The 20,645-nt window shown below is 58.2% G+C and overlaps 2 protein-coding genes across 2 annotated transcripts; one reads left to right on the top strand and one right to left on the bottom strand.

Annotated features, from left to right (window-relative positions):
- The first annotated feature begins 1,590 nt into the window (after window positions 1–1,590).
- On the top strand, window positions 1,591–15,032 carry LOC132084821 (uncharacterized). Its single transcript, XM_059490076.1, is given in 19 exon segments — window positions 1,591–1,612; window positions 2,159–2,179; window positions 2,268–2,498; window positions 2,721–2,969; window positions 3,883–4,152; window positions 4,242–4,544; window positions 4,625–4,711; window positions 5,278–5,299; window positions 5,477–5,571; window positions 5,574–5,728; window positions 6,696–6,788; window positions 7,578–7,632; window positions 9,036–9,056; window positions 9,145–9,433; window positions 9,570–9,810; window positions 10,405–10,639; window positions 14,243–14,329; window positions 14,884–14,905; window positions 15,011–15,032. Coding segments are annotated over 19 exon segments (2,520 nt in total).
- Window positions 15,033–15,582: 550 nt separating this feature from the next.
- LOC132085093 (cilia- and flagella-associated protein 45-like) lies at window positions 15,583–20,341 on the bottom strand. Its single transcript, XM_059490462.1, has 11 exons — window positions 20,144–20,341; window positions 19,802–19,929; window positions 19,340–19,481; window positions 18,821–18,991; window positions 18,512–18,690; window positions 18,248–18,377; window positions 17,865–18,011; window positions 17,311–17,424; window positions 16,913–17,106; window positions 16,535–16,759; window positions 15,583–15,775 (listed from the first exon to the last, which is right to left on the bottom strand). Exons 1-11 carry the CDS (start codon window positions 20,252–20,254, stop codon window positions 15,697–15,699), a joined length of 1,620 nt encoding a protein of 539 aa, XP_059346445.1. The 5' UTR covers window positions 20,255–20,341; the 3' UTR covers window positions 15,583–15,696.
- Window positions 20,342–20,645: the final 304 nt, after the last annotated feature.

Below are 20,645 nucleotides of genomic sequence, written 5' to 3'. Positions count from 1 at the left end.
GAAAACCATCAAAGGCCCTCACAGAGCCACTGCTTGGGCTCCCTTTGGGTTTTGTGCTTCTTGCAGGGCTGTGCGAACCACAGGCAGGCCTTTTCCCCCCACAGAATTCTCACCTCTGCAGCAGCTCTAAAGCTGCAGAATCACAGCCAAGGGGGCAGGGGGGACCCTCAGGTGCTGGCTGCCCCCTGGGGCTGGGCAGAGCAGGGCTGGGCAATGGCCATCCCTGTGCAGTGGGGCTGGGCCATGGCTGGGCCCCAGCCTTGCATTGACAGGGGTCCCCAGGATGTGCCACCCCTGGGACAGGCACTCAGCCAGGAATGTGCAGGGACATTTCTAGAAGTGCCACCCATGGGGACAGGACACCCCATGCCAGGATGTGTCACCCCTGGGTCAGGATCCTCCCAGGAAAGGAGCCCCTGGATGTGCTACCCTAGGACAGAACCCCCCACTTTCACATCTGAAATTGAGCACCAACGGCCTCTTCTTTCTTGGCCAGGAAAAGGAAAGTGAAAGTGTTGAGGAGGCATTGCCCAACACCTCCATCACCCACAGCCTCCCCACCCATCCCTGCATTCCCCACTCCCCATTTTACGTCCCCCCTGGTCCCTCCAACCCCTTCCCTGCTCAGGTGCTCCCTCAGATTGCTAAGTCAGGAATGGGGGTGAGGAGACATGGTACAAAAGTGAGGAAAATAAGCAACAAAGAGAAATAAAGAGAGGAAAAATTCAAGGATGGGGGAGGGCACAGAGGTAGAGCTATCCAGGACCCCCATGTGTTTCTGACCAGGGAATGAGCACCCCAGGCTGGCTTTGCTAGGCTGTTGGTCACCCAAAATCTGAAGTACCCAGGGAAGGAGCTGAGATCCCTGTGTCCATTGCACCACTGCCCATCCCTGGTACCCCCATTCACCTGGGAACCCAACCATGGGACCCCCATGGCCTTGGTCTCTCCTCCCTGGGGACCCCCATCCCAGGACTGCCCTTGCCCAGCACCACCATTGCCTTGATCCCATCCCATGGGCTGCTTCTTCCCCTAGAACCCCTGTTCCTGAGGGTCCCCATTTTCCCCCAGCACCCCCAACCCTGCAACGCACATGCCATTACCCCAAATCCCTGGGGACCATGTTCTTACAGCACCCCCATCCCTGAATCCCCCCAGGCATGGAGACCCCAATTCCCCTGGACCCCCATTCTCCTGGACACCCATCCTTGGTTCCCCACATCCCCTGAGCCCCCCACTCCTGGAAGCACCATCCCCCACCATGGCCCCATCCTGTCCTCATCCTGCCCACAGCCTGTGCCCGGCTTGTGGCCACCCTGCCCCCACCAAGGGCCACCTACACGTGGGGACAGACGTGACCTCGCTTCCTTCCCCTTCATCCGAAGAGCCGCCAGCCAGGGGAGCGGTGGCCACAGCAGCGAGTGACAGCCAGTGCACATGGGTGGGGACACCGGGATGGCCGGGAAGGAGCGCTGCTCCTGTGGGGTGAGTGCCCTGGGCACGGGCCTGACACCCCAGGGATGGGGAGGGGAGGGGGCACAGGGGGTCTGTAAGGTCCCCTGAGGTCCCCAATGCCAGCAGAGCCAGTCCATGTTACCCACAGTGGACCTTGGTGGGACTGGGGATGTAGGATGGCTTTGGGGACAGGAAGAGGGGGCAGGAATTTGGGGATGGGGATGTGAGGACAGGAATGTGGGGACTGGCACCTTTGGGCACAGGTAGCTCTGGACATAGGGACAAGGGAATTCGGGGATGCAGGGACAGAAGGGGACAAGAACAGTGAGGATGTGGCCATGGGGATGAGATCATGGGGATGGGATCATGAGCTGGTGGGGGTGACCTGGGCCAGCATGGGCTGTGTCTGTGGTGTCCTCATGCCCGGGGTGTTCTCAGTGTCCCCATGTTCTGCCTCAGCCCAGGGTGGCCTCCATGTCCCTGTTCCCAAGGTGTCTGTGCCACATGGATGTGGTGCACGGGTGGCTGTGACACAGACATGTCCCCCTGCCTGTCCAGACTTTTGGAGACCACCCACACACTTTCCCACAAGAGCATCTGTCCCCATGAGGACAGTTTGGGGACAGCCACCACACCCTGTACCCCATGTGCCTCTGTCCCCATGGTGACACCCCCACTGAGCCCTGTCCCTTCTCCCTTCCAGCCCAGACCCTCGGCCTCGCTGGTGAGTCCTTGGGGGATGCCATGGCCCCACCCTGCTGTGCCCAGCTCCATCGTCGCCCGGGCAGGCTGGTGTCCCCTGTCACCCGTAGGTGTCCAGACCACCCAGCTCGTGGTGGAGCCCCCCTGGAGGCCAGCAGTGCTGTGGGACCGGGTGACACTGACCTGCCAGGGCTCGGGGACTGCTGGTGCCACCACCTGGTACAAGGACAGGCAGCGCTGGTGGCAGGAGGGACAGGACCGCCTCACTGTCGCCGAGAGTGGCACCTACTGGTGTGACAGACCCGGCACTGGGCGCAGCCCCACCTTGACAGTCTTAGATGGTGAGGGGAGACCTTGAATGATCATGGGGGCCCCAGAGCGGTCAGGGTTGGCTCCACTCCGTAGGTGGCCTCACACCCCTCGTGTGACAAGAGCCTGTGCCCTGCACACAGGGACATCCCAGTGCATCCCAGAGCACCCCAGTGCACCCACATATCCCCGGTGCTATGGGCACCCACCTCAGACCAGTCTCATCAGTGAGATGTGACCTTCCTGTCCCACAGACCCACTGGTGCTGCAGGTGCCAGCGCGGGCACTGCTGGAGGGGGACACCTTGACACTGCGCTGCCGGTGCCGGCAGGAAAACCATCTCACCAGGGTGCGATTTTACCGGAAGGAGAAGGATCTCGGGAGTTCCCTCAGGAGGACCAAGGTGTCCCTTTCACCTCTGCAGCTGCACCACAGCGGCTGCTACCAATGTGATGGCGTGGTAGGGTCTTGGCAGTCACGGTCAGCACCAGTGACAGTGCATGGTGAGCACCCACACGGCTGGAACCCCAATATCTTGAAAACCCCAAAGCCACTTCCCAGTGCACTCAGACTCACATTCCTCACCTCTCCTCTCCTGCCCTGAGCTCTTCTCGGTTGCTTGAGGTCCCCGTGAGCTCACTGAGGGCTCGCCCCTGACTCTCAGGTGCCTCAGCAGCCCCAGTCCCCTGCGGCCCCGAGCCCCCCTCCTGCACGTGTTCTACCGGGATGGGCAGGTGGTGGGGGTCCACAGGGGTCCCTGCAGCTGCTGGTGCCCTCCGTGGGGGTCTCCCCCTCGGGGAATTATGGCTGTGAGGTGCACTCCCAGAAGGGGTCAGTGCAGAAGAGCAGCAACCGGCTCCTCATCATGGTGAGCAGTGAGTGTGGGGATGGGCACGGAGAACCCCACAGATGCCTTGGGTCCCCCACAGTGCCTGGCATCTCCCAGCCCTCCCTGACGCCTGCTCTGGGGCACCCAACCTTTTCCAGATCCCTCTCTGCCCCCCCCATCCTTTCTTGGGTGTCTCCCTGGGACCCTTAGCCCGTACATGGGTACCCTCATCCTTCCCTGGTGCATTTTCTGTGTTTGCCATCGCTGCCCCGGGTTGCTCCTTAGGTTCCCCCATTCCTGGCTTGTGTTTCCCTCCATCCTTCGTTGGGTCCCCTTCCTCATCCCCGGGTCCTTCCACCCCTCTCTCAGGTCTCTGCACATTGCCCAAGTCTCACCATCCCCTCCCATGGTCCCCGTACCCTTCCTGGTGTTGCCCACCTCCCTCTCCAGGTGTTCCCTCCCTGACCCCCTTATCATCTCTCGGGGTTCCTTTCTATGCACCCCCTCCCCCTCACTGGAATTCCCCTGCCCCTCCTTGACACCCCCCCGGGTCCCTCACTGTCCCCTGGTGTCCCACTCTCCTGCAGGGGTCCCGCCCTCGGGGGTGTCCCTGTCAGCGCAGCCCCCTGGGGGACAGGTGGCACTTGGGGACCACCTGGTGCTGAGCTGTGCGGTGGCCGTGGGGACAGGTCCTCTGACCTTCTCCTGGCACCGGGAGGGCTCAGGGGCACTGCTGGGAACCGGCCCCCGCCTGGAGCTGCACCACGTTGGGGACAATGACAGCGGCCGGTACAGGTGCCGGGTCAGTGATGGGAACAGCGTGGCCGAGAGTGACACCCTGAATGTCACCGTCCTGGGTGAGTGGGACCCTCGGGCTGGGGGTGACCCCACCCACAGCAACCCCATTCCACCTCACCAGGTGCCAGCACCGTCTCTTTCCCCGCAGTGCCCGCGGCCAATGCCACCATCAGCCCCGGTCCCCTGTCACACCAGATGCGTGCGGGTGACAATATGACCCTGCGCTGCTCAGTGCAGGTGGGCTTAGCCCCTGTCACCTTCACCTGGCTGCACAATGGGCAGGAGGTGGCCCGGGGTCCCCTCCTGGAGCTCAGGGACAACGATGTGGGACGTTCGGGCACATACCAGTGCGTGGCCACCAACCAGCTGGGACAGGACGGGCACCGCGTGTTCCGGGCCCTCAGTCCAGAGTTGGCCCTGGAGGTGACGTCTGGCTCCCCCTGGGTCACAGGTGGGGTCACACAGGGTCACCGGGGTGTTCTGGACCCCCATGTTTCAGGGTCACTTCAGTGTGTCCCCCTCTGTCCCCAGTAGTGCCTGTGAATGTCGGGAGGACCCTCCTGTTCCTGCTCCTGCTCCTGGTTGTCATCGGGGGCTGTCACTGGTGGCACCGCCGGGGTGGGTGACAATGGGGGACGAGGGTCCTGGATTGAGGGGAATCCCCCAGAGTGGGGACAGAGATCAGCAGCACCCAGGGCCCCTGAGCTGGGGGACACTGAGCCTGCAGTGACCTCGGCTGGGGGTCCTGGGGGATTTGGGGGGAACTTGGCGGGTCTTTGTTGGGTTCCAGGGCCATCCCCAGATGGACTTTGAGGAACATAGAAACATTGTGGTGCATTGGGAGATCCTGGACTGTTTGGGGAGGTGCTGGAGGGCTGTGCACGGTTGTTGGAGGATCTTTTTGGGTCCTGGTGGTGTTTTGGGGGTCCTCCTCCCTGCCAGGCTTGGGGTACTCGGGACACAGAGGGTTGTGGGCAACAGGGGTACTGGGGGCACTGCAGTGATGCAGAAGTTCTGGGAGATTCAGAAGTGATCAGCGTGTTCAGGGGGAATCGGGGGTCCATTGGGAATTGGGGCTGCAGTGGGGATTTGGGGGTCCCGTGGGTGGTTGGAGCTGCTGAGGTCCCAGGAAGGTTCAGGGATCTTGGGCTCCCCCTGGTCACCTCCTGCCCTTTCCCTTGCAGCCACCAGGAAGCTCCAGGACAGGTGAGTGGGGGGCTCGGGCTGGGACTCCGCCTTTCCCCCTCCCCATCCCCCTTAGACCACCCCCCCCGGGGGAGGGGGCTGTGAACCGAGTGGGCAGAGGATGGGTACAGGGGGGGACAGGGACATGTCACCTACGAGTGTCACTCCCACCCAAGTCTGCACCGGTGTCACTCTCAGGGTCCCCACGGGTGTCCCCCAGCCCTGCCCCACCTCAGGATCCACAAGTGACCAACACGGAGCTGTCGGGACCCCACGAGGGACAACGGGACCCCGGGACTACGATGATGTGCTGTGACACTGAGGGCACTGGGGGGCACTGGGGGCATCGATTCCCCTCAGGGGTCTCTTCTTCCTCTTCACAGCACCCCACAGGGCTCCTCATTTACCCTTCCAGTGCTGAGGGAGCACACAACGTTTTTCCCTCCCATTGTACCCAAATACAATTTTTTGGTCAAACTGTGTGAGAAACAAGGCTCACTCTTTCAAATTTCTAAATGTTTAATAAGGGATAAAAGGGACAGTAAACAGCCTGCTGGGTGCTCGGCAAATGCCAGAGGCACCCGGTTAACTACAACAATTCTCCTTACATACCTTTTTATTGTATTGGTGAAATACATACTCAGGAGGGTTATACATATTCAAACATTCCTTCCAGTTCACATGTTCCAGGAATCCTTTTACTTGGTTTGACCCTTGATTCATTTTCATAAAGTACATGCCATAGTGCAGATTAAAGTTACAGATTTTATGTCCTCACAAGGTCCCCCTGTTCTGTGGTTTGATAGTTCTTGATAATGGAAGAGTCAGGGGTAAATTCCTCTTTGCACTCTCTATTTTGATGTTTTTCCACTTGCTACTGTTAAATGTGTTCTTCTCATAAAGATGAGATACTCCACCAGTACATTAAATCAACATTAGCTATTTCACAAAATTATCTGAGTTATTCTTATCATTGTCACTTAGTTACACAAATAAAGGCATTAGCTACTTCTGCAACAGTTAATGTTATATTACACAGCACATTGTCTCTATCTTGATCTTTTATCACACTAAAATATATGTTCTACACAGGGATTAGGGTAAAAGGGCAGACAAATTGTGGTGTTATCAAAAGCAGTTAAAAAGTGATTACAAACTGTATTGTACCAAAACCTTTTGAAAAAAAAACAATATAATAGAGAAAGCCAATGACTACATAGTTATTCTTAAGAGGGGGAAGGTGTATTGAAGGGTTTATTTGTCTTATCCTCATCCTGCTCTGATATTGTCAGCAATAAATTCAATTCATATCTCTAAATGATAAGCAGTTTTACCCATGACAGGATTTGATGAGTGATCTCTCCTGGTCCTTGTCTCAACCCAGGAACCCTTTGCTCAATTTTCTCTCCCCATCCAGGTGCGGAGGGCAGTGAGAGAGCAGCTGTGGTGGGTGCGGGGCATGCGGCCACTGTCCATCCACAGCAAGGCAGGGAGGAGGAGGAGGGTCCAGGTCAGGTTGTTGAGCAGATTGATGTGGCATTTGCAGTAGTTCTGGGGCTCTCCCAGTCCCTAGGGCAAAGGCACAAAATGATCAATTGCTGCATTTCCAGACTGGTTCCCCCACAGCTGTCCCTACAGGGGGAGTTTCCAGCCAGCCCTGCTCTGAAAACCATCAAAGGCCCTCACAGAGCCACTGCTTGGGCTCCCTTTGGGTTTTGTGCTTCTTACAGAGTTGAGCAAACCACAGGCAGGCCTTTTTCCACCCACAGAATTCTCACCTCTGCAGCCCCTCTAAAGCTGCCAGAATCAAAGCCAAGGGGGCACGGGGGACCCTCAGGTGCTGGCTGCCACCTGGGGCTGGCCAGAGCAGGGCTGGGCAATGGCCATCCCTGTGCAGTGGGGCTGGGCCATGGCTGGGCCCCACCCTTGCATTGACAGGGGTCCCCAGGATGTGCCACCCCTGGGACAGGCACCCGGCCAGGAATGTGCAGGGACATTTCTGGGACTGACACCCCTGGGGCAGGACACCCCCCATGCCAGGATGTGTCACCCACTGGGACAGGATCCTCCTAGGACAAGACCCTCCTGGATGTGCCCCCCCAGGACAGAACCCCATCCCTTTCCCATCTGACTCTCAGCACGAACGGCCGCTTCCTTCTTTTCCAAGGAAAAGAAAGTGAAACTGTTGAGAGGGCACAGCCCAACACCTGCATCACTCACAGCCTCCCCATCCTTCCTGGCATGCCCTAAACCAAATTTTTCCCCTCCCCTATCTCCCCCCAACCAACTCCCTGCTCAGGTGCTCCCTGGGATTGCTGAGCCAGGAACTGGGGATGATGGCCCCTGCCACAAAGGTGAGGCAAATAAGGAAATAAGAGAAATAAAGAGAGGAAAAATTCAAGGGCGGGGGAGGGCACAGAGGCAGAGCTATCCAGGACCCCCCATGTGATGGCTGCACAGGAAACAAGCACCCCAGGTTGGCTTTGCTAGGCTGTGGGTCACCCCAAAATCTGAGGCACCCTGGAAACGAGCTGTGACCCCTGTGCCCATCCAGCTACTGTCCATCCCTGAAACCCCCATTCCCCTGGCAACCCAACCATGGGACCCCCATTGCCTTGGTTTCTCTCCTCCCTGGGGACCCCCATCCCATAACTGCCATTGCCCAGCACCACCATTGCCTTGATCCCATCCCATGGGCTGCTTCTTCCCCCAGAACCCCTATTCCCAAGGGTCCCCTTTTTCCCCCTGCACCCCCAACCCTGACACCCACATGCCATGACCCCAAATCCCTGAGGACCATGTTCCCACAACACGCCCATCCCTGAATCCCTGCAGGCATGGAGAACACAATTCCCCTGGACCCCCATTCTGCTGGACATCCATCCTTGGTTCCCCACATCCCCTGAGCCCCCCACTCCTGGCAACACCATCCCCCACCATGGCCCCAGACTGTGCAGCCTTGTCCCCAGCCTGTGCCCAGCTTGTGGCCACTCTACCCCCACCAAGGGCCACCTACACGTGGGGACGGACGTGACCTCGCTTCCCTCCCCTTCATCCGAAGAGCTGCCAGCCAGGGCGCTGCTCCTGTGGGGTGAGTGCCCCGGACACGGGCCTGACACCCCTGGGATGGGGAGGGGAGGAGGCACAGAGGGGCTGTGGGGTCCCCTGAGGTCCCCAATGCCAGCATTGCCTGTACATGTTACCCACAGTGGACCTTGGTGGGACTGGGGATGTAGGGTGGCTTTGGGGACAGGAAGAGGGAGAAGGAATTTGGGGATGGGGGGACAGGACTGTGGGGACTGGCACCTTTGGGCTCAGGTAGCTCTGGGCATAGGGACAAGGGAACTGGGATTCAGGGAAAGAAGGGGACAAGAACAGTGAGGATGTGGCCATGGCGATGGGATCATGGGGATGGGATCATGAGCTGGCGGGGGTGACCTGGGCCAGCATGGGCTGTGTCTAAGGTGTCCTCATGCCCAGGGTGTCCAAACTGTCCCCATGTTCTGCCTCAGCCCAGGGTGTCCTCAGTGTCCATGGTCCCAAGGTGTCTGTGCCACAGGGAGTGGTGCACAGGTGGCTGTGACAGAGACATGTCCCCCTGCCTCTCCAAATCTTTTGGGGACCACTCTGACACACTTTCCTACAAGAACTGCTGTCCCCAGAGGGACAGTTTGGGGACAGCCCCCACACCCCTTGCTCCTGTGCTGTTTTTCCTGCAGTGCCACCCCCACTGAGCCCTGTCCCTTCTCCCTTCCAGCCCAGACCCTCAGCCTTGCTGGTGAGTCCTCGGGGGATGCCATGGCCCCACCCCGCTGTCCCCAGCCCCACGCCAGCCCTGGCAGTCTGGTGTCCCCTGACACCCTCAGGTGCCCAGACCACCCAGCTCCTGGTGGAGCCCCCCTGGAGGCCGGCAGTGTGGTGGGACCGGGTGACACTGACCTGCCAGGGCTTTTGGACCGCCAGTGCCACCACCTGGTACAAGGACGGATGGCGCTGGGGGCAGGAGGGACCTGACTGCCTCACTGTCACCGAGAGTGGCACCTACACCTGTGACAGACCTGGCACCGGGTGTAGCCCTGCTGTGAGAGTCTTAGATGGTGATGGGGGCGTCAGGTGTCCCCAGGCTGGCGCCTGCAGGGACCCCAAGGGCTCTGGGTGGGCTCCGCTCCATGGGTCACCTCCTGTGTGGCCAGAGCCTGTCCCCTGCTCTGGGGACATCCCAGAGCATCCCACTGTGGGGGAACCCTGTTGGAATTGAGGACCCCTGGTGCACCCAATGGGGGGATCCCAGTGCCATCAGGTACGACAGGACCCTTTGTCCCCTGGAGGGGCTGGTGCTGCAGGTGCCAGCACGGACGGTGGTGGAGGGGGACACGGTGACACTGCACTGCCGGAGCTGGCAGAACAACACGGTCACCTTTGTGTCATTTTACCATGAGGGGAAGAAACTGGAGGAGCTCCATGATGGCACCGAGCTGTCCCTGTCCCCTCTGCAGCAGCACCACAGCAGCAACTACCACTGTGAGGGCTGGGTGAGCAAAGTGGTGTCAAAGTGGAGGGTGTTGAAGACGATGACAGTGACAGTACACAGTGAGTGCAATGATGGGGACAGGGAAGCCCAACATCCTTCAAGGGTTTCCTATCACTGCCTGAATCCTTCATCCCTCCCTTTACTCCTCCCCGGGTCATACAAAATTTCCCAAGTCCCTCTTGGTTTCCCCCATGACTGCCCAGTTCCCCCTCCTGATCCCTCATCCCTCTCTTTGTCCTCCCCATCCCTCCCTGGATTCCCCACCCTTTCCAAGGTCTCTGCTCCACCCTCTGGTCTCCCTTCTTTCCATGGGTCCTCCAGCCTATCTATAAACCCCAAATCATTCCCTGAGTCTCCTCAGTCTCTCTTGTGGTTCCCCATCCCTGCCTGCTTCTCTGCACCTTTCCATGGGGTCTCACCATTGTCCCTGGGTCCCAACCTGCCTCCCAGGGTCCCCTTCTGCTCACTGGGACCCTGTCTGTGCCCCTCCAATCCCTTCCTTTCCCTCCCATGTCCCCCATCCTTCCTGGGTCCCCAATCCCTTCTGGGTCCACCCACAGGGGTCCCACTCTCAGGGGTGTCCCTGTCTGTGCAGCCCCCCGGGGGACAGGTGGCACTCGGGGACAGCCTCCTGCTGAGCTGTGAGGTGGCCATGAGGACAGGTCCTGTGTCCTTCTCCTGGCACCGGGAGGGCTCAGGGGCACTGCTGGGCACTGGCTCCCACCTGAAGCTGGGACACATTGGGGACAATGACAGCGGCCAGTGCTGGTGCCGGGTCAGTGACAGGGACAGCGTGGCCGAGAGTGACCCCCTGAATGTCACTGTCCTCGGTGAGCGGGACCCTCGGGCTGGGGGTGACCCTACTCACGGCACCCCCATCCCACTTCGCCAGGTGCCAACGCCCAGTCTGTGTCCCCACATTGCCCGTGGCCAATGCCATCCTCACCCTAAGTCCCCTGACACACCAGGTGTGTTCAGGTGACAACATGACCCTGTGCTGCTCAGTGCAGGTGGGCTCAGCCCCTGTCACCTTCACCTGGCTGCATCACGGGCAGGAGGTGGCCCGGGGTCCCCTCCTGGAGCTCAGGGACATCGATGTGGGACATTCGGGCACCTACCAGTGCGTGGCCACTGTCGCAGACATTTCTCCACAGAAATCCTTTTCTTTCATATTTCTGTGTCTTCGGGAGCCAGAGGCCCCCGAAGAGAAGGTAAACAATTATTATCAGCTGCTGTGGAATGCAATAGGATTCACCTTGATTGGCTCATTTTCTATGTTTATAATTAAGGGCCAATCATCAGTGCAAGCCAGGGGACTGAGTCCCTGGACACAACTTTGTTGTGGATTCTTTTCTATCTATTCTTAGCTTAGCTAGCAGCTCTGCAAACCTCTCTCTATATTCTTTTTAGTATAATTATAATGTATTATATCATATATTAATAAATTCAGCCTTCTGATCAAGATACAAGATTCACCGTCTCTCTCTCACCAGCAGCGACCCACTCAGGCCGCTGTAATATCTGGTGACCCCTCGTGTCAGAGCAAAAATTAATCTGATAAGACCAGAGGAGCAAAATTGCTGCACTGGGTAAAAATCCTGTATGTGTAGCATTTGAGGGTTGCTTTGAAGTGACCTCAGAAATGGATTCAAGCCAGGAGCTAAAGAACCGAAGATCCTGATTTGGACAGAGTTCACAGCCAAGGCTGACCACAAAGAGAATCTTTCTTCTGGAAAACCATCAGGAAAGATGATGGAAAAGAGCAGCAGACCTGTGGAGCTGGCCAGAGCAAGCTGGACTCTTTCAGAAGGTACTGTTCACTTTTCTATCCCTGATGAACCAGCCCTTCGTAGCTTGTGGCTGTTTGTATGGCAGACCCATGCCTTGCCAGAAGAGATTCAATTCTCCCCTTCAGAGGAGAAAATAATAGCCCTCTGGAAACATTGGTGCAGAGAAGATGGTTGCTTTTTGTCAAAAACAGATATCTATGAATTCTTTCGATGGGCAAAGCTTTTTGGGTTCTTTGCTGATGTCTTATATGCTTTAGATGTTTTTGTCTGGGAGTGCATGGACTCCATTATCCAGCGCGTCTTCAGTAAGGGACGCGTGTTGCCTTCTATCTACCCAGCATTTATAAAGCTTTTCCCAGTCCTGAAGCGCAGAGCAGCTTGTTTTCAATGGATATCTAACTGTTATGGCCAAGCTCCGTTTCCACCGCCCTTGGCAGAAGATCCGGTGGGGGACGACTTTGGGTTTTTTTCCCCCCCCTGCTTCGCGGCGGGGGGGCGCGAAGAAGTTTTTTTTACTCTTGCTCCGGAGCATGCTCAGATGGAGCCTCCTCCTTCCCCCCCTTCTCTCTCTCCGGGGGGATGGGAGCGGCCGCTCAAGCCAGCGCCGGCCTCTCAGACTCCGCCTTCAGAAACGGGGGCGGCATCAGTCTCCGAGGTTTCCTCCACGGCCCTGCTAGAGCCGTCACTCCAGGAGATCCCGTCTCCGCCTCTCCAGGAGGTCCCGCCCGCGGTTGCACCGGCCTCCCTGCCCCCGCCAGAGCCTGCGTCGGAGAAGGCCGAAGAGACAGCACTTCCGCCGATTGACCTGTTGCTAAGCAACGGCGACGCTTCGCCGCTCCTCCCAGCTCCGCTGGTGCCCGTGCCGTGCCCGCCGCCGTTTTCAGAGCCCAAGGACGCAGCACCAGCGTGTTCCCGCGTGTCCCCACCGCCTCCACAGCAGACCCCAGAGTCAGCAGCAGAAAACGGAGTTGAGCCCGCGGGACCCTCGGAGCAGCCCGCGGCGGATCCCACGCTCAGCGCAGTTCCCCCCCCGGTTCCGGCTCCCTCCCCGATGCTTCCACCGGACGTCCCAGCAGTCGCTCCGGCGGGGGGTCTCTCCTTCCGTGGAGCTGGGGCTGCCCGCCAGCTCACTGTTGTGGCAGTCCGGCTGCCGGCTTTCAAGCTCGGCGGTTTGGGGGGTGGTTTTTCGGGGATTGTCCCATGGAGGCCGCCGCCTCTCTTGTGCCCTAGCGGCGAGGGGGAGGGGGCTCCCGAAAGTTTTGCCTTTGGTCCCCTGCCCAGTGGGGGTGGTGCCGTGATGCTGTGGGAAACAAACATTCCCAGACCCGAGATGAAGATTCTCGGGGCAGCTTCTATTTCCCTGCTGCTGGCATGCCTCAGTGGTTTAGGGGAAAGGAAGCGTCTCACTGCCCGTGCTGCCATTTTGCTGGCAGAAAGGTTCAGGCCTGCAGCAGGAATGCAGAGCCTTCCTTATGGGTTTGGCCTGGGATGCTGGGCTCAGGAAATTCCTGGGCCGGGCCCACTGCGAGGCCTCTTGATGTTTTTGGGGATTCTGGTTTGTCCTACCGGTCCGGGTCCCCCTGTGTGAGCCAGTTTTGGGGTTCCTGGTCCAGTATGGGCCAGGGCCCCCAGGGCGTTTCCTTCTCTGGCATTGCTCTGCCCGGTTGCTGCTCTTTTGCTTTTCGATAAAAAAAAAAAAAAAAAAAAAAAAAAAAAAAAAAAAAAAAAAAATTTAAAAATTAAATAAAAAAGATTGAAAATAGGCGGGCAGCAGCTCTGAAGTGCTGAAGCACTGAAGGGCCAGAAAAGGACATTTTAAAAATTGTTCAAATTGTTTAAATTGTTTAAAATTGTGTTATGCTGTTTCAGGACCAAAAAGGACTCTCAGATGTCCAAAAGAAACAACTTCAGCTGATGGACTGTTCCTGAAACTCAGCTGCATGGACTTGAATTCTCTTTGCATTGTTTCTTGCAATTTTCTTATACTGTAGGATTGTTTTAGTGAATTATTAGTATTCTATATTTTATAGGTGAAGGAATTTCCTGTTCATTCCACATCAGCATTTTTCTTTTATTTTTATACAATTTAGAAAGGTGAGATGTCGCAGACATTTCTCCACAGAAATCCTTTTCTTTCATATTTCTGTGTCTTCGGGAGCCAGAGGCCCCCGAAGAGAAGGTAAACAATTATTATCAGCTGCTGTGGAATGCAATAGGATTCACCTTGATTGGCTCATTTTCTATGTTTATAATTAAGGGCCAATCATCAGTGCAAGCCAGGGGACTGAGTCCCTGGACACAACTTTGTTGTGGATTCTTTTCTATCTATTCTTAGCTTAGCTAGCAGCTCTGCAAACCTCTCTCTATATTCTTTTTAGTATAATTATAATGTATTATATCATATATTAATAAATTCAGCCTTCTGATCAAGATACAAGATTCACCGTCTCTCTCTCACCAGCAGCGACCCACTCAGGCCGCTGTAATAGGCCACCAACCAGCTGGGACAGGACAGGCACCGCGTGTTCCAGGCACTCAGCCCTGAGCTGGCCCTGGGTCACAGGTAGGGTCACACAGGGTTGCTGGGGGGGTTCTGGGCCCCTGTATTTCAGGGTGACCCCAATGTGTCCCCTCTGTCACCAGCAATGGCTGTGAATGTTGGGAGGACCCTCCTGTTCCTGTTCCTGCTCCTGGCTGTCATCGGGGGCTGTCACTTGTGGTACCACCAGGGTGGGTGACAATGGAGTAAGATGAGGTCCTACAGGAACTGGGGGGAAGCCCCACACACTGGGGGGGCTGTTGGGGCATCACTCAAAGCCCCTGACCTAGAGGAAGTTGAGCCCCCAGTGACCTTTGCTTAAGGTGCTCACAGCTTTGGGGGCCTTTTGGAAGGTCCTGGGCCAGGAAGGGCCTTGAGGAATATTGGGGTGTCACTAGGATCTCCTGGGGGCTTTTAGGCAGGTGTTGGAGAGTTGTGCAGGGATGTTGAGAGCTCTTCAGGGATTCTTGAGCAGTTTGGAGGCTTCCCTGCATTCCATTCTTGGGGTTCCTTGAGGCTTGAGGGGTGCTCAGGGGTTCAGGGTTCCTGGGGAGGGGGTTGGAGTACCTCGGTGGCTCAGGTGTCCTGGGGCTCCTCAGGGGTGCTTTGGGGTGCCAAGACCTGGCAGTCCAGTAGAAATCAGTGTCTGGTGGAGGCTCAGGGCTCCAGTGGGCATTTAAAGGTCCCCGGTGGGGTTGGGGCCCAGGGGACACCCCATGATCACCCCATCCACATTTTCTTGCAGCTTTCAGGAAATCCCAGGACAGGTGAGTGGGGAGTTCCAGCCATGACTCTGCCTGATCCCCTCCCCAGACACCCCTCAGACCCCCCTATCCCCATAGGGCCCACCAGAACCCCCTTATCCCCTGCAGGTGGGGGAGGGGCTGGACATGAGGGGGCAGGGGGTGAGTATGGGGGATGGGTGGGGACATGGACATGTCACCCATGGGTGTCACCCCAAGCCAGGTGTCTCTTACTGTCCCCCACCAAGGACCCCAAGGTGACCAACGCAGAGCTGCCAGGACCACATGGGCGACTGCAGGACACCAGTGACACCCATGGGAACGTGCTGTGACACTGGGGGACACTGGGAGTCCCTGTCCCATGGCTCCCATGGTGGCCCATCCTGCCTGGGGTGATGACCATGAGTCAGGGGGGGCTGCACAGGGCACCCAGTGCTCCCCTTTCCTCCTCCCAGTGCTCCCAGTACACCCATGGCTCCCAGGCTCCTCCCAGTGCCAGGGGACACAGGACCCATTTCCTTTGTATTTGGTCCAAAATGCAGCTGTTTGGTTAAACTGGCAGAGATGGTGTTTGTTCAGCTTTGTGGGGCTTTAGGAATGGGATTCTCCAGTTCTGCGCTGCCACTAAAACCAAGGGCTGCTGCCCCTTTCCCTCCCCATGGAGGCACAAAGATCCCAAAGGGCTGAGAGAAGAACAATTTCCTGAAACAGCAACCAGAGAACAAAACCAACAGCAACAAGGTTCAGAGTCCAAAGGGTCACACAAGGAGTGATTTCCTGGCAAAGCCCCCAATGAGTTCCTGCTGGGGCTGGGCCTAGGAGGGGGCTCTGCTGGCTCGGCTCCGCGCCCTGCGCTCCACCTGGGCAAAATATTTGTCAGGAATTCCGGAGGCTCTGCAGAGGAAAGAATCCATCAGGCTGTAGTATATGGTAAAGATAATTCATGCTATTAATGTATAAAATATTGTAAAATCCAAGCTATGTCTTTTGACCACCCCAGCTGGGAGCAGAGTCTTATTTTCATTCAGTTAGTTCCCGGACTAGGTAAAGAAAATATTGAGTTTGTAAACGTAAAATGGAACCTTCCTGGGCCATGATCACTGACTTCCCTGGAATGTCTGGGCTACTCAAGAGTGATCTGCACCTTGAAGATAGTATCTACTACCAGCACCTCCTTGTTACTTGTGAATGTGGAGTGCTCTGACAACATCTAGACACCTGGAACCAGACTTTTGTCTAACCCTGCACATGTATAGCCCCGATTCTGCATGTGAAGGGACACAAAGGAACATTCGGTCATCTCTGCCTCAGGTGGAATAAACTGTATAAGAGCTCGCTTCGCGCTTCGTGTGAACCGGGGAGACTCTGACACCCAGAGGTCAGATCTGTGTTCACCCAGCACCAAACCCCAGCTTGACACTGCCTTGGCTGTGGTGGATTTTTTTCCCTGATCGAAATTCTGCTTCGCTGACAATTTAATAAATCATTGCTAAATTTTCTTTTCAATTTGGCTCTCGGTTTGATCATTTATAACAAGGCTCCCAATGGATCTGGGACCGTGGCCCCACAGGATGGTCCCGTTTGCTGAGGATGCAGAAGGAGCTGGGTGGTCCAGCTGGGACACCAGGAAGGAGCCCTGAAAGCAGCACTGACCTGAACTCCAGCAGCTTCTGCTGTCTGAAATGAGCGAGGCGCTGACTGCGCTGCCGGACCTCCTGCTGCAGCCGCCGGCCCTCCTCAATGCCGGCCGCCCGCTCCCTCTGCCGCTGCTGCTGCAGCTCCTGGATCTGCCGCCGGAGATCTTCGGCATGGGCACGCTGCCGGAGCTCCCTCTGCTCCTGCTCCAGCTTCTCCCGCTCCAGCTGCTCCTGATGGGCCCTGTGGGAGAGCCGGGCTGGCTCAGGGACCCTGCCACAGCCCCTCACACCTGGCACAGCACCTGGGCTGGCACTGGAGCCCCTAGAGCAACTAGCTGGAACTGGGAGCCCCCTGGCCACCACCTCAGCCATCCCTCAGTCCCATGTGCCTCACCTGAGCACCCTCTGGAATTCCCGGTGGTCCTGCTGCACCTGCATGGCCAGGTACTGCTCCTTCTGGGCCACCTGCTCCAGCTGGTCCTGCTTCAGCTGCTGCTCCAGCTCGGCCTTCTTCCGCGCCTTCTCCAGCTCCCGCCGCCGCCATTCCCAGTCTGCGACCTCTTGGTTCCTCTTGGCTTTCAGAGCATCCTGCCCAAATAGGGGACAGTGCTGAGCTTCCCTCAGGGGCACCTATGGAAGCCCTTGGCCGTGGCTTTGGCTCTGCTCCAGGATGTACCCTGGTTCCAGGGGCTGGTCCTAGAGACCCCCCACATCCAGGGGCGCTGCCCCTTCACCAGTCTGGGGACAGGGGCGGTGGCAGGGGAGCACATCACCTGTTCCTGGGCCACTCACCTGCTCTGCCTGCCAGGCCTGGGCCCGCTCCTGTGTGGCCCTGAGCCGGGCCAGCTCCTTCTCCTTCTCCAGACGCAGTTGTTGCTGCTCCGCCTCCAAGGCAGCCTCACGCTCCTACGGGGGACAGAGCCCCAGGGTGGGACAGAGCCCTGGGATGGGACAGAGCCCCACGGTGTAGGACAGAGACCCAGGGCGGGACAGAGCTCCATGGTGTGGGGCAGAGTCCTGGGGTGGGACAGAGCTCCAAGATGGGACAGAGCCGTGGGATGGGACAGAGCCCCAGGGTGGGACAGAGCCCCAGGGTGTAGGAGAGAGCTCCGGGGTGGGACAGAGCCCTGGGGTGGGACAGAGCCTCAGGATGGGACAGAGCCCCAGGATGGGACAGAGCCCCAGGGTGTAGGACAGAACCCTAGGGTGGGACAGAGCCCCGGGATGGGACAGAGCCCCATGGTGTGGGACAGAGCCCAGGATGGGACAGAGCCCCAGGGTGGGACAGAGCCCAAGGACAGCTCCTGCAGCCCCTGCCCACCCCACCAGGAGCCCACTGCTCTTACAGCCTTCTGCCGCTGCTGCTCCAGCACCCGCTCATCCTCCAACCTCTCCTGCTCCCGCTGTTGATCCTTCAGCCTCTGGCTCTCCATGTTGAAACGTTTAATATCAGCATGGATTTGCTTTAGTCGCTCCTGTTTCTGCTCCCAGGCCTGGAAATGCCATGCAGGGTTGGAGACCACCAAGCTGAGTGCTCCTTCCTCCTCCTCCTCACCCAGGGCAGGGAGGCTTTGGGCCACCTCCCTGGGATTTCACAACATTCCCAAGGGACCAGAGCTCTGATCCTGCTGGCTGCTGTCCCCACTCCCTGAGTGTGGCTGATCCAGCTCTGCCAATCCATTTCCAGCCAGGTGGAAACCTCCCTGCACCCCCTATTCCCTGCTCCCACCTTCTGATCCTCTCTTTTCATCTGCTCCAGTCGCTCCAGCTGCCTCTGGCCCTCCTGGTACAGCTCCTCAGCCCTCAATGCCCGCTCCTCTGCATTCTGCTCCATCTGTTTCACAATGCCCTGCCAGGCTCTGGGAATACAAGAGCAGAAGGGTTTCCTATGGCTTCATCCTGCTCCCCATCATGGGCATGCTGGCATGGACAGGGCTGGTGTGGTTGGAATGGGCCAGATGCCTCCATGGGGAAGAGGGAGCCTCCTGCTCACCTCATCAGCTCCTGCTTCCTCTGGCGCTCCAGCTCCTCCTGGACCTCCATGCCCTTCTCCTGCTCCATTTCCATCATCTTGTCCAGGCGCTTCTCTTCCTCTGCCAGTTCCTTGAGGATCATCTGCTTCTCCAGGACTTGCTTGTCCCGGATCATGTTGCACTTGGCATTGAGGAACAGCTGTGGGGACAAGAGGTGTCTGTGGACACAGGGAGCAGGGAGGGCCAGGGAAGGAGAGGAAGAGCCTGGGAGCACAAGGAGCAGGGGAGACTCAGCAATGCCAGGTGATAGAGGGGAGCTCCGGCCCTACCGCGTTCAGTTCCCGCACATCTTCCTCCTCCTCCAGCTTCATCCTCATCGCTCGCTGCAGCAGCTTCTGCTCCTCCTGCTGCAGCTCCTCCTCCATGTCTCTCCAGCGGTTCCTCTTGTCCTCCAGCTCTGCCTTTCTCTGCTCCTCGATCTGGGCGTTTTTTAGGGCTTCCTATGGGTACAGAGAGCACTGCCCAATCCTGGGCACCTTCCCAAGGGCTCACAGGGGTCACACTTCAGGTGCTGCACTCCCAACACTGAGTGGGAACATGTCAGGCTCCTGGCATATCCACGGGCACCCCTCCCCACACCTCTGGGCAGACACCCCGTGCCCTTGGAAGGCTGGAAGTGCTGGGCACAATTTCAGGGATGCTGCCCAGCTCTCAGAGGAGCCATGAGCCCTGCAGCCTCCCCTGCGCCCCAAAACATTAGGGACAAAAGGGATCCCCTTGTTGAAGTCACCACCCCTAGAGCCTGCCAGTGAGCAGGAAAAGGGAGAAGCAGAAAGGGAAATGCCTACAAAAGCAGCGTCCTGTCTGGCTCTCAGGGTCTTCAGCCTGTCCCAACGCTCCACCTCAGTCAGGGCTCGAGCTGATTCCTTAAGTTTCTCATATTCCTTTTCCCCAATGATGAGACACGGCTGGGGCTTCTCCTGGGGAATGCTGGGGAGCACAGAGAGAGAGCTCAGAGGCACAGAGACCCCAACAGGTCCCTGTGCTCCCTGAGCTGCCCACTCAGCCAACAAACCAGGCCAGATCAATGTGGGAAATGCTGGGGAAGCCGTGGGGACCCGGCTCTCTTGTTTTGGGGCGAGGCAGGAAGGGAAGGTGTGGTGAAAGTGGCACCAGGCTGGGATGCAGGGGGCAGGATCCCCGGGGGTGGTCAGAGCACACTGCCAGTCTCTGCGCCCCAGAGATTTTGAGATGCTGCACTGACACCTGCTGGGCCCCAAAAACCCCTCAGGGCTGGGGCACAGCCTTACATGAGCTCCCGGATCAGGTCCTTGGTGATCACTTGGATGGTCTTGAGCTTGGGCTTGAAGGAGAGCAGCTCTCGAGGATGTTTTGGCACATCCTTAGAGATCACCACAGGGTCGCTGGAGCCCGTCACCTGCAGAATAGAAAAGTTTGAGGGATCCGAACCCCTTCCCTCTCCTGGCGCTCCCCGGACACCGAGGGATCCCAGCGGGAGCTCTGGGCCCTCTGCCGGGATCGGCCGCGGGGTGTCGGGGGCACGTCCGGAGGGGACAGAGGGGCCGGGGGTCAGCGGGAGGAGCTGGACATCCTGCGGGGTGTGGGGGTCTGGGGGAGCCATCGGGACGGACGGACTGAAATCCCGGCGGTGAAAGCTGGAGACGGCGGGCGAGGAGGGACCTCCGGGACGAGCCCCGGGCGCGGAGGGACCGGGATCCTGTGGCGGCAGTCACGGCTGCCATCCCGCTGCCACTGCCGGGGCTGTCGGTGGTATTTTTCCTGTTGTCCTGGAGCCGACCGCCACAATGTGGTGGAACCGACGGCTGGGATGTGTCTGAACCGAGGGTGACAGCGTCTCCAAAGCCACTGTCGCGATGTGTCGGGACGGACTGTTGCCATGGCAACGCCCCAACAGCTCGCAGGGCGTGACGGGCAGGGGTGGGGAATTGGGGGTGGTGCCTCAGGCAGGAGGGGCGGGGCTTACGCTGAAATAGGCGGGGCTTGGCAGAGCTGTGTCCGTCCCCCCCTCCCTGGGGACGTCGGAGCGTCACCGGTGACGGCCCCGCCCCTCCTCATAAGCCCCCCACCCCTTATCTTTGCCCCGCCCTCTCAAGCCCCGCCCCTCAGCTCAGT

The sequence above is a fragment of the Ammospiza nelsoni genome, chromosome 28 (genome assembly GCF_027579445.1).
Source record: "Ammospiza nelsoni isolate bAmmNel1 chromosome 28, bAmmNel1.pri, whole genome shotgun sequence".
NCBI classification, from domain to species: Eukaryota; Metazoa; Chordata; class Aves; order Passeriformes; family Passerellidae; genus Ammospiza; species Ammospiza nelsoni.
Note: the sequence above shows the minus strand (reverse complement) of the source record. Positions and strands in the feature narration are given on the sequence as shown.

Excerpts from the sequence above, each read along its gene's own strand:
- LOC132085093 (XM_059490462.1), bottom strand. The coding sequence starts at position 20,254 with ATGGCAGCCGTGACTGCCGCCACAGGATCCCGGTCCCTCCGCGCCCGG. Across the intron at positions 19,482-19,801 it reads GACCTGATCCGGGAGCTCAT|CATTCCCCAGGAGAAGCCCC; the intron begins GTAAGGCTGTGC and ends TGTGCTCCCCAG. Across the intron at positions 18,691-18,820 it reads ATGTGCGGGAACTGAACGCG|CTGTTCCTCAATGCCAAGTG; the intron begins GTAGGGCCGGAG and ends TTGTCCCCACAG.